This window comes from Cherax quadricarinatus, unplaced genomic scaffold (assembly GCF_038502225.1).
Source record: "Cherax quadricarinatus isolate ZL_2023a unplaced genomic scaffold, ASM3850222v1 Contig4887, whole genome shotgun sequence".
Taxonomy (NCBI): domain Eukaryota; kingdom Metazoa; phylum Arthropoda; class Malacostraca; order Decapoda; family Parastacidae; genus Cherax; species Cherax quadricarinatus.
The window spans coordinates 1-12,975 of NW_027199913.1; the positions used below are offsets into that span (position 1 = coordinate 1).

Sequence of the window (12,975 nt, forward strand, 5' to 3'; positions counted from 1 at the left end):
GTAATGCAGATATAAATTTCATGTTTCACACATGCATATTTTGTGTATGTGTGTGTACGCATGCTGCCCACCGAGGCAGGGTGACCCAAAAAAGGAGCACTTTCACCATTATTCACATTATCACTGTCTTGCCAGAGGCATGTGAATGCATACACACAGTAGAAATAATTCAAACTAATGAATGTTAATATAAATATTTTTAACATACAGTACAGGTTTACCTTAGTGCAGATTTGCTATTATGCACTGTCCCATTTCTTTTGGTAATTCTGTGCAAAATATACTCACTATACGCATTTGCTGTGGTTCATAAAGTACAGTGGTACCCAGAGTTTCGACCATAATTTGTTTCAGAAGGTTGTTCGAGTGCCGTTACCGAACAAATTTGTTCCCATAAGGAATAATGTAAATTAGATTAGTCTGTTTCAGACCCCCAAAATTACACTTACATAATTGTTTGAGTTGGGAGCTGTACGAAACTTGGGGTACCACTGTATACCAAAGATACTGATGTGGAATTAAGAGACTGAACTCAGTATAGGGGCCTTGAATGCATCTTTGCAGAAAGCCTGAGACCTGTTTTGTATTGTTAAAACATAGGACAACTTATCTAGAAACTAGAATTGCATAATGAAAACAAAATTCACATTAAAAATTAATGTTTTCTAATGTCACATGAAACTCACATCATCATCAGCAACATTGACAATCATGAGGGGTAGGAAGGAGATCAGGAAGCAGAGAAAGATGGTGAGCATCATCTTAGTGAGGCGGAGATCCTCCTTGCGGGTGATGTGCACATTGCAGGTGGAGGGTGTTGCACTCTTGTTGATGTGTGCTAGCAAGTTGCGCCGTGACTTCCGCACCTATAACATCAAAGTGTGAAGAATAAAACGGCACAATACCACGACTGGAACAATACACAAATAACTTGCACACAGGAGAATGAACAAAACTTTTGTTGTTTTTGTCTGACTTGGACCATTGTGTAACTAGTTAATGTCCAAGTCAGACTGAAAGGTAGTCATAAGTATTTTTTTTTCTGTGTGCAGGTTTTGTATCAAAATATGCAAGATAAGATTTCATTCAGGTTTTTAACCCCGCAGGGTTAGCCACCCAGGATAACCCAAGAAAGGCAGTGTGTCATCAAGGACTTATTTCCATTGGGGTCCTCAATCTTGTCCCCCAGGATGCGACCCACACCAGCCGACTCACACCCTGGTATGTACTTACTTGCTGCTAGGTGAACAGGACAACGGTTGTAAAGAAACGTGTCAAAAATGTTTCTACCCTGCTGGGAACTGAACCTAAGCCCTCTGTGTGTGAAGCAAGAGCTTTATCAGCCAGGCCACAGGGTCACCGTGCTATTACCAAGGCACACATTATGTAGCAGACAGTAATGAAGAATATGAGGTGAAAATAAACCAGCAACACCTAATGAGATTTTGACCAATATGTCGGTTATGTAGTACTTACTGTATACAGTACAAAGATCTGAAAATTGTTGTAAAAGTGGGTCTACAGAATAGAGAAAACCAAACTGTGAAAGATTACTGTGCATGAGAAAGGTTTTCTTGCAGTAGGAAAAATGTCTATGGTACTACAAGAGATGATGGTAGTAATAAAGTGTCAAGGGAGAATATGAAGATAAATACTGAGCATGAAAATAAAATAAGCAGCAGATTTAAACAATATTAGAAAAAAAAAATTGAAAATAAGCGATGGAGATAGGAATGAATGATAAATAGGGTAACATAGATGGTTAAGAAATGTCAATTATGAAAAAAGAACCAAAGTTCCCCTATAGCCACAGAAAAATGAAGATTATCAAGCAGTGAGGATAATGGATAATGAATGAATACTGAGGACAACTCATAAAATAGAACTAACATAAGATTGACAGCACTGTATGACCCTGGTGGTTTAGTGCTTAGTTTTGATGATAATCAAATTGAAGGTCTTCATAAAAGCACTAAAGAGCTGTGCTACAGTAACTGATATACTGCATAACAAACCCTTCACAGGATGTGTCTGGATGAAGAAGGGATCTTGATACCAAGAACTGTTGCTACCCACCTTTTCCCTGAGCAATTTTGATTACTTCTCATTCTCCAGGATCTGGATGATCCTCATAGGATTAGTACTCCTCATGACTATTACTGTTACATTCATGACGTAGCACTAAACCCATAGAGGTCATACAGTACCTAGGGGAAATGGGAGGTATTCAGAATTGGAACATGTCAAAGTCCTTAAATCAATAGCCCCTCATCAGCATCAAGTAACTTTCCTTGAGGGAGTCTATGGCTATAATAATAATCATTGTATGGAGAAAGTATTGAAGAATTAAAGAAAAAAAAAACAGAACAGATTTAGGGATGCAAAATCCTGTTTTGCAAACTTACTGTGGATTTCTTAATCACAAAAATGAAATAAGACAGATGGCTGGACTACAAGAAAGCAACTGACAAGGTACCCCACAGAAGAACAGGCAGGTAAAGTATTCCAGCAAAAAAGGAAGCATCTGAGAAGACAGTAAACTGTACTAGGATCATAGCTGTTACCAATTTCAATTATCTACCAGAAAATAGCAAGACATGCAAGCAAGCCGGGTTTTAAAAAACAACTCGGTCATGCTATTTATTGGAGTGCTAAATGTGGATTTGTACTGTTCTTTCAAAATGTCTTTTTTTTTTTCTCTCTTGACTTTCTTCTATCCAATATGAGTGTTTTAGCTCCTCTTTCCTATGATCTGCCATTTGTGGTTTATAGAATAATCAGGAACACTTTCTTCTGTAAAGCAATATGAAAATGATCTTGATTTAGAGTAACTGGAACCTATTTTATACAGATTGTGCTTCTGCATTCCAAAGCATTGTCCACGAATTAGAGCACAGGCCACTTTCCCAGGGAATGAGCAATAGTTCATTTATTTTTGCCTGTCAATACTCCTGTTATTAAAATTAAATTAACTGAACATTCCTTCATGTTTGCTGTCAGTTTAAGTTGTAACAATGTATTACATATACAGTGGACCCCCGCATAGCGAACTTAATCCGTGCAAGAGGGCTGGTCGTTATGCGAAATGTTCGCTATGCGAATTAATTTTCCCCATAAGAAATAATGGAAATAAAATTAATCCGTGCAAGACACCCAAAAGTATGAAAAAAAAATTTTTTTACCACAAAAAAATGTTAATTTTAGTACACACAAACTGAAAAAGGCATGCACAATTACATGACACTTACTTTTATTGAAGATCTGGTGATGATTGATGGGATGGGAGGAGGGGAGAGAGAGTGTTAGTGTTTAGAAGGGGAATCCCCTTCCATTAGGACTTGAGGTAGCAAGTCCTTTTCTGGGGTTACTTCCCTTCTTCTTTTAATGCCACTAGGACCAGCTTCAGAGTCACTGGACTTCTTTCGCACAACATATCTGTCCATAGTGGCCTGTACCTCTCGTTCCTTTATGATTTGTCTAAAGTGGTTCACAACAGTGTCATTGTAACAGTCACCAGCACGGCTTGCAATAGCTGTGTGAGGGTGATTTTCATCAAAAAAGGTTTGCACTTCAAGCCATTTTGCACACATTTCCTTAATCTTTGAAGTAGGCAATTCCTTCAATTTCTCTCTCCCCTCATTTGAACCAGTTTCCCCAGGTCTGGCCTCTTGCTCTTGAAGTTGATCTATCAGCTCATCAGTGGTTAGTTCTTCATTGTCCTCCTCCACCAACTCTTCCACATCCTCCCCACTAACCTCCAACCCCAAGGACTTCCCCAATTCCACAATTGATTCCTCAACTGGTATACTACTCCTCTCAGGGTTAGCCTCAAACCCTTCAAAATCCCTTTTGTCTACACATTCTGGCCACAGTTTCTTCCAAGCAGAGTTCAAGGTTCTCTTAGTCACTCCCTCCCAAGCCTTACCTATAAGGTTTACACAACTGAGGATATTAAAGTGATCCTTCCAAAACTCTTTTAGAGTCAATCCAGTGTCTGTGGTCACTTCAAAGCACTTTTGAAACAGAGCTTTTGTGTACAGTTTCTTGAAGTTGGAAATGACCTGCTGGTCCATGGGCTGCAGGAGAGGAGTGGTATTAGGAGGCAAAAACTTCACCTTAATGAAGCTCATGTCCCCATAAAGTCGCTCTGCCACGTCTGTAGGATGACCAGGGGCATTGTCTAACACCAGGAGGCACTTAAGGTCTAATTTCTTTTCAGTTAGGTAATCTTTCACATTGGGGGCAAATGCATGGTGTAACCAGTTATAGAAAAATTCCCTAGTGACCCATGCCTTACTGTTTGCCCTCCACAGCACACACAAATTATCCTTGAGGACATTCTTTTGCCTGAACGCTCTGGGAGTTTCAGAGTGATACACTAATAAAGGCTTAACTTTGCAATCACCACTAGCATTGGCACACATCAACAAAGTAAGCCTGTCTTTCATAGGCTTATGTCCTGGGAGTGCCTTTTCCTCCTGAGTAATGCAGGTCCTGCTTGGCATTTTCTTCCAGAACAGGCCTGTTTCATCACAATTAAACACTTGTTCAGGTTCCAGTCCTTCAGTTTCTATGTACTCCTTGAATTCATGCACATATTTTTCAGCCGCTTTGTGGTCCGAACTGGCAGCCTCACCATGCCGTATCACACTATGGATGCCACTACGCTTCTTAAATCTCTCAAACCAACCTTTGCTGGCCTTAAATTCACTCACATCATCACTAGTTGCAGGCATTTTTTTAATTAAATCGTCATGCAACTTCCTAGCCTTTTCACATATGATCGCTTGAGAGACGCTATCTCCTGCTAGCTGTTTTTCATTTATCCACACCAATAAGAGTCTTTCAACATCTTCCATCACTTGCGATCTTTGTTTCGAAAACACAGTTAAACCTTTGGCAACAACAGCTTCCTTGATTGCCGTTTTCTTGCCCACAATAGAAGCGATGGTTGATTTTGGTTTCTTGTACAACCTGACCAGGTCGGTGATACGTACTCCACTTTCATACTTATCAATGATCTCTTTCTTAATTTCAATGGGTATTCTTACCCTTTGAGGTGTAGGGTTGGCACTAGAAGCTTTCTTGGGGCCCATGGTCACTTATTTTCCACAAACAGCACCGAAAACACTGTAATAATACGAAATATTCCGAGTGTATGCTTGAATGTTACCGCGGAGGCTAGCTGGTAAACAATGGGACGGGCGGCACATGTGAGGCTGGCTGAGGGCCCACATTGGACGCGTCTCGGACGAAGTTCGCTGAGCGGGTTTTTGTCCACTATGCGGGGCAAAATTTTAGCGAACAAAGCGTTCACTATGCGGATTGTTCGCTATGCAAGGCGTTCGCTATGCGGGGGTCCACTGTACATATTTTAATTTTTTTTTTTTTTTTTTAACAAGTCGGTCGTCTCCCACCGAGGCAGGGTGACCCAAAAAAAAAGAAAGAAAATCCCCAAAAAGAAAATACTTTCATCATCATTCAACACTTTCACCACACTCACACATTATCACTGCTTTTGCAGAGGTGCTCAGAATATAACAGTTTAGAAGCATATACGTATAGAGATACACAACATATCCCTCCAAACTGCCAATATCCCAAACCCCTCCTTTAAAGTGCAGGCATTGTAATTTCCATTTCCAGGACTCAAGTCCGACTATATGAAAATAACCGGTTTCCCTGAATCCCTTCACTAAATATTACCCTGCTCACACTCCAACAGATCATCAGGTCCCAATTACCATTCGTCTCCATTCACTCCTATTTAACACGCTTGCTGGAAATCCAAGCCCCTCGCCCACAAAACTTCCTTTACCCCCTCTTTCCAACCCTTTCGAGGACGACCCCTACCCCTCCTTCCTTCCCCTATAGATTTATATGCTTTCCGTGTCATTCTACTTTGATCCATTCTCTCTAAATGACCAAACCACCTCAACAACCCCTCTTCTGCCCTCTGACTAATGCTTTTATTAACTCCACACCTTCTCCTAATTTCCACACTCCGAATTTTCTGCATAATATTTACACCACACATTGCCCTTAGACAGGACATCTCCACTGCCTCCAACCGTCTCCTCGCTGCTGCATTTACCACCCAAGCTTCACATCCATATAAGAGTGTTGGTACTACTATACTTTCATACATTCCCTTCTTTGCCTCCATAGATAATGTTTTTTGACTCCACATATACCTCAATGCACCACTCACCTTTTTTCCCTCATCAATTCTATGATTAACCTCATCCTTCATAAATCCATCCGCCGACACGTCAACTCCCAAGTATCTGAAAACATTCACTTCTTCCATACTCCTCCTCCCCAATTTGATACCCTCATCACCTTACTCTTTTCTATGTTCACTTTCAACTTTCTACCTTTACACACATTCTCAAACTCATCCACTAACCTTTGCAATTTTTCTTTAGAATCTCCCATAAGCACAGTATCATCAGCAAAAAGTAACTGTGTCAATTCCCATTTTGAATTTGATTCCCCATAATTTAATCCCACCCCTCTCCCGAACACCCTAGCATTTACTTCTTTTACAACCCCATCTATAAATATATTAAACAACCATGGTGACATTACACATCCCTGTCTAAGACCTACTTTTACCGGGAAGTATTCTCCCTCTCTTCTACACACCCTAACCTGAGCCTCACTATCCTCATAAAAGCTCTTTACAGCATTTAGTAACTTACCACCTATTCCATATACTTGCAACATCTGCCACATTGCTCCTCTATCCACTCTATCATATGCCTTTTCTAAATCCATAAATGCAATAAAAACTTCCCTACCTTTATCTAAATACTGTTCACATATATGCTTCAATGTAAACACTTGATCTACACATCCCCTACCCACTCTGAAGCCTCCCTGCTCATCTGCAATCCTTCATTCTGTCTTACCTCTAATTCTTTCAATTATAACCCTACCGTATACTTTTCCTGGTATACTCAGTAAACTTATTCCTCTATAATTTTTACAATCTCTTTTGTCCCCTTTCCCTTTATATAAAGGGACTATACATGCTCTCCACCAATCCCTAGGTACCTTCCCCTCTTTCATACATTTATTAAACAAAAGTACCAACCACTCCAACACTATATCCCCCCCTGCTTTTAACATTTCTGTCATGATCCCATCAGTTCCAGCTGCTTTACCCCCTTTCATTTTACGTAATGCCTCACGTACCTCCCCCACACTTACATTCTGCTCTTCTTCACTCCTAAAAGATGGTATACCTCCCTGGCCAGTGCATGAAATTACCGCCTCCCTTTCTTCCTTAACATTTAAAAGTTCCTCAAAATATTCTCGCCATCTACCTAATACCTCCCTCTCCCCATCTACTAACTCCCCTACTCTGTTTTTAACTGACAAATCCATACTTTCCCTAGGCTTTCTTAACTTGTTTAACTCACTCCAAAATTTTTTCTTATTTTCATTAAAATTTCTTGACAGTGCCTCTCCCACTCTTTCATCTGCTCTCCTTTTGCACTCTCTCACCACTCTCTTCACCTTTCTTTTACTCTCCATATACTCTGCTCTTCTTATAACACTTCTGCTTTGTAAAAACCTCTCGTAAGCTACCTTTTTCTCTTTTATCACACCCTTTACTTCATCATTCCACCAATCACTCCTCTTTCCTCCTGCCCCCACCCTCCTATAACCACAAACTGGAGATATAAACAAGAATCTTGATATTTAGCCTAACTGAAAAATATTCAAAATGAGGCAACACCTGAGATAAACTGTGTACTTTGTGTAGATCAGAGACAGAAATGAAATTACAAGGATTAAAATTATTAAAGAAACACTATAAGCTTAAATAAAAAAAATAAACATCAAAACAAAAAAAATATGGTAAACGTATAGTATCGCCTAATGAAAAGCAGGGGAGCCATGTGTACACTGAGACAATACAATAAATGTCAGGGGCCCTAGACTGCTCAACTGCCTCCCAGCATACATAAGGGGGATTACCAATGGACCCCTGGCTGTTTTCAAGGCACTGGACAGGCACTTAAGTCAGTACCTGATCAGCTGGACTGTGGTTTGTACGTCTGTTTACATGCAGCCAGCAGTAACAGCCTGGTTGATCAGACCCTGATCCACCACGAGGTCTGGTCTCCGACTGGGGGTGTTGACCCCTGAAAACCTCTCCAGGTATTCCACTAGATAATTAAATAACTGCAAAATGTACCTAGGAAACTGTTGGAAGGCGCCTGTAAAAAATGTAATTGGGGCTTTCACAATAATTCAGACTGGATAGCCAGTGATACAAGACAGTAACAAATGGCTTTTTTTTTTTTTTTGCATCAGTACATTAGAGAAACAACCCAAGCAAGAGGAGGCCATATACTGTCAATATTTGACCTAATATTTAGATCTTGAGAAATTTGCCATGCCCAAAGAAGTAAATGTGGCTTACTTTCATTGGGGTCCTTTGATCCTCTTCCAAGATGCAACAGTAAGCTAACACCCAGGTACTTCTGTAACAGGGGTAAGGAAACATGCCCAGTGTTTCTACTCATCCTGGGCTTGAACCCTGGTCCTTCAGTTGTGAGTTGCAGGTGCTACCACTTAAGCCTCAAATCACCATTTTCTTTGGCACCTACCTTGTAGTAGATGGCGGAGTAGCAAATGACGATAGCCACCATGGGCAGGAGAAAGCCGAAGAGGAAGAGGAACTTCTTAGGTGAAGAACCTTCATTTTTTAGGATAGTGCAGGAAAAGGACGGTGGATCGAGCCCCAGGCGACCCCACACACCAAACAGCGGAGGCATCATCATCCCAAATGAGAAGAGCCAGACCACAGCAATCATTAGGTAGATGTAGTGGCTGCGGTAGATGCGATCATAGAGGCCGTGATGAGCAATCAGTATATACCTGAGGAAATAGTGGAAGGTTAGTGTACTTGGAGACAATAAAGGTAGTGGTGGCGAGTCAGTATGTACCTAGTTGTGGTGGTGGTGAATTACTATGCACCTAGAGGTAGTTATTGGTGGTGGAGCAGTACTAATAAATGCATGTATAGCCCACGGGTGGTCAGTTTTGTCGGGGTCTTCATGTAGCTTTTTCTGGACCTAGAAGGTATGGCTAGAGAAGTCCAATCCTGTGAATGCAGTACTTGTTTAATCTAGTGTTTACTGTAAGATGGGTGCTGTAATAAAATAAAGATCTCAGTAAACATAAGTTAGTTTTGATAGCTGAATTTGCAGATTCTTATGCTTAATAGATAGAATGTAAGGCATACTAGCAAAACTGCTAGAAATTGGATTAAAATAGGACTCAAAGTGGGCAAAATCGCCGATGCATAAGTTACACCCAAACCAACTTTGAACCTGTGTAATTTCGTAAGTTTCCCTTCAAATTTCGTATCTTTGGTTTCATTACTGTCAGATTTTGTTGCCGAAATAGCTAATTTATTGTGCACCCTATATTCAACTTGTGGACAGTAGTGCAAGAGCATATGTATAAACAAAAGGCCTAGGAACTATGCCCCAAGAGGGGTTAACAGTAGCACAAACCATACCACGGGCGGGGATAGAACCCGCGATCAGAGCCCCTCAAAACTCCAGACCGTCGCGTTAGCCACTGGACCAGCTAGTCACAATAAGATTCGTCCAACTAGGTATATTTCTACACCATAGGAAGGTTAGCATAGGCACCACTGTGACCACAAGTGCAAGTTTTTACAGACGAATCTCCAGCACTTGTGGTCACAGTGGTGCCTATGCTAACCTTCCTATGGTGTAGAAATATACCTAGTTGGACGAATCTTATTGTGGCTAGCTGGTCCAGTGGCTAATGCGACGGTCTGGAGTTTTGAGGCTCTCTGATCGCGGGTTCTATCCCTACCCGTGGTATGGTTTGTTTGCAATCGTGTCATTACGATTTCGTGAGTCATGTTAACAGTAGCACATCTGGATAAGATTTCGTTCGGATTTTTAACCCCGGAGGGTTAGCCACCCAGGATAACCCAAGAAAGTCAGTGCGTCATCGAGGACTGTCTAACTTATTTCCATTGGGGTCCTTAATCTTGTCCCCCAGGATGCGACCCACACCAGTAGACTAACACCCAGGTACCTATTTGCTGCTAGGTGAACAGGACAACAGGTGTAAGGAAACGTGTCGAAATGTTTCCACCCGCCGGGAATCGAACCCGGGCCCTCCGTGTGTGAAGCGGGAGCTTTAGCCACCAGGCCACCGGATTTATATCTACAGTTGACTTATTTGCTGCAAGCAAATTTAAGAAATTTTCTTATCGTGTCTGGTGTCTTACTTCCATTAATAAAACATATTGGCATATGACATAGGTTATTATACTGTCTATACTCATCAAAATAGTGACCACAAGGCTGGCCACATACTTTGTATTTGGTTTAATCATGTGTATGTCAGCCAAATTACCAGAAGTACTTGTAACCAAGCCTAAGCCTGGCTTAGGCTTGGTTACAAGTACAAATCAGTCTGTTCACATTGCAATTTGCTCCATAAACGTACTTTTCTATGTTCATTTTATGTTAGGAAGACGGATCTATTCTGGCATCAGGAGAGAAGGAAATAATGAACCTGAATGTTATAGGACTGTAGCTAGATGCCAGAATATTATCACAATCATAACTAGGTGCTAAACCCACTAGTCATACAGCGCTGCAAGGTAGGGTGTGCTAAAGGTATAATGTGTCTGATCAGAGACCAGCTGGGATGAATATAATGGAGGCAAGAGTTAGGAAGGGCGGTGAAAAGTACTAAAGAGAAGTATAATCAAAGTCGGTGTAATAAGTTTTGTCAGTAATAGCTTTATTACACCGACTTCGATCATACTTTCCTTCAGCACTCACCACCTTTCCGTCATATTGATGATCTCAAATTGGTTCCTGATCAGCCTAGCTGTGGTACCTACCTTGGAATGCATGAAGCTAGCGCCAACACCCTGGTTGATCAGGCTATCAATCAGGTTGATAGTCTTATCTGGGACCACGCTGAGAAGTGGTGACCCACTGATCCCCTAAAATTACTTTCAGGTTACCTCCAGGTAACTAAGAGGTCGAGTAGTATTTAAGGGTTTTCCTGAAGGTATTGGTGGTGGATCAGTGTATGTATCTATATACCTATAACTGCTCTCTAGGGATTTTCTACTGTGTCAGCCTGGCCTTTTGCCACGCTTCTTTGTTTAGTATCTTGAGAGGTTTAGCGCTTCTTTTTTATTTTAATAATAATAATTAGTACCTTGAGGTAGCGATGGTGGACCAGTGTGTGCCTTAAGGTGGTGGTAGAGGACCCACAGTGTGTACCCGAGGGTGAAGAGGTTAGGAAAAATTCCAAAGTCTCACCTGTTGATAGTGATGGCGACCATGTTGAGGAGCGAGGCGGCCACGTTGCCGTAGAAAAAGAACGGGAAAATACGACAGAGCGTCTCACCCAACACCCATGATTCGTGGATGTATCTGTGGAGGAGGTACTTTTATTGCTGGGGTATGGATGAGACATTGCTGAAACTGCTGGCACATGGATGTTACTTTTGGGACATAACTGACTGCTGGGGCATGGCTAAAACTTGTCACATAGATGGTGCTTTTGGGACAAGACGTACTAGGTAGTGGCTGCGACTGACAGAGCTGGTGGATTTAGCTCACATTTAGGACATATTACATCGGGGTCAAGAACACTCCCGGGGATGGGGACGGGGGGGTTGATCAAGCACAACAGTGGACGTAGTCGAGTTTGAAACATCCAAATAGGCAATAAAAAAAGTTTTTACTTGTCCTATATATGATAATTCACTATTTTTTTTAAAGTAAGATATGAAAAGTTTATTAAATGCCATAAGATTTGGCGCTAAATTTGTCTTTAAACAAAAATATCTTTTAGATGAAAAAATTGCTGTGACAGCCAGCTATATCTCGGTAATACAATGGCAGAGTATACCGACACTGTGTAAATTATATAAAATGTTAAAAAATGGCATTTTATTGTGAAACCGTTTCGTCCGTTAGGGACTATAATTCACGAATTGAATTGAAGATCCTGGTGGACGAAACGTCTCATCAATAAATTGCTATAACCCGTATTTTCTCTTTTTACAAGTAACTCTTTTTTATTACTCCCTCCTCCCCCTCTCGTCTGTATGCTGCCTCCCTTCCCTTCGCGCTTGTGTGACTAGTTAATGTTCTAAATCGGACCGAAACAACGTTTGAAGTTTCACTATGCGCGTTATTTGTTTGTTCCTGTTTATTCCTTTTGTGTTTTGCCCACAGCAGAGTGAGAGGGAAGGGAGGGAGGCGGGATAGTGAGGTACACCTACCTAGAGGCAGTGAGAGGCAGGTTGATAGAGCAGAAAAGAAGGTCGGAGGCACATAGACTGATGACGAAGGCGGTGGTGGCGTGAACTCTCAGCTTGACACTCCTCGTCAGCGCCATGATGGTCACCAGGTTACCTGAGAGATGTATACACGTTACGTAAGACAAATACACGGTAAGCATTTTAGGCTAAACTATCAGTGAACACCTGTAACCTGAGAGAGAGAGAATATGTATACACGTTACCCTAGACATATACAGAGTATCTTATTTTAGGTTAAATTTTATCAGTGAACACCTAACTTTATATATACATTGAAAAACGCTAAACTTGAAATACTTATGTTTGATCTAAGGAAGCTCCAGTTTCTTGAATCAAGATCCCTTTATCATCAAGGCACCCCCACACGCTGAAGGGTCATGTTAATGTACAGTGATACCTGCGACTTGTGTCGAGAAATTTTACCATATATGTAGTCAGTTTTGGCAGTAAACATTGCAAATCAGAATCTTGTTATTATACTTTTAGATAAACCATCGGGTACAAGTTTCCAGCAGTTTAAAGCCCAGCTACTGAAATTGAATACTCTTAACAACTCTCTCAAAGCCGTCTCTAAGTATCATGTTGCTTGGTAACTATCTAAAATAGAAGTATACAGCACA

General features: G+C 41.1%; 1 protein-coding gene across 1 annotated transcript; it reads right to left on the reverse strand.

Annotated features, from left to right (window-relative positions):
* Positions 1–72: 72 nt before the first annotated feature.
* On the reverse strand, positions 73–12,531 carry LOC138852192 (protein trapped in endoderm-1-like). Its single transcript, XM_070081893.1, has 4 exons — positions 12,317–12,531; positions 11,346–11,459; positions 8,625–8,895; positions 73–866 (listed from the first exon to the last, which is right to left on the reverse strand). Exons 1-4 carry the CDS (start codon positions 12,493–12,495, stop codon positions 672–674), a joined length of 759 nt encoding a protein of 252 aa, XP_069937994.1. The 5' UTR covers positions 12,496–12,531; the 3' UTR covers positions 73–671.
* Between the last annotated feature and the right edge of the window lie 444 nt (positions 12,532–12,975).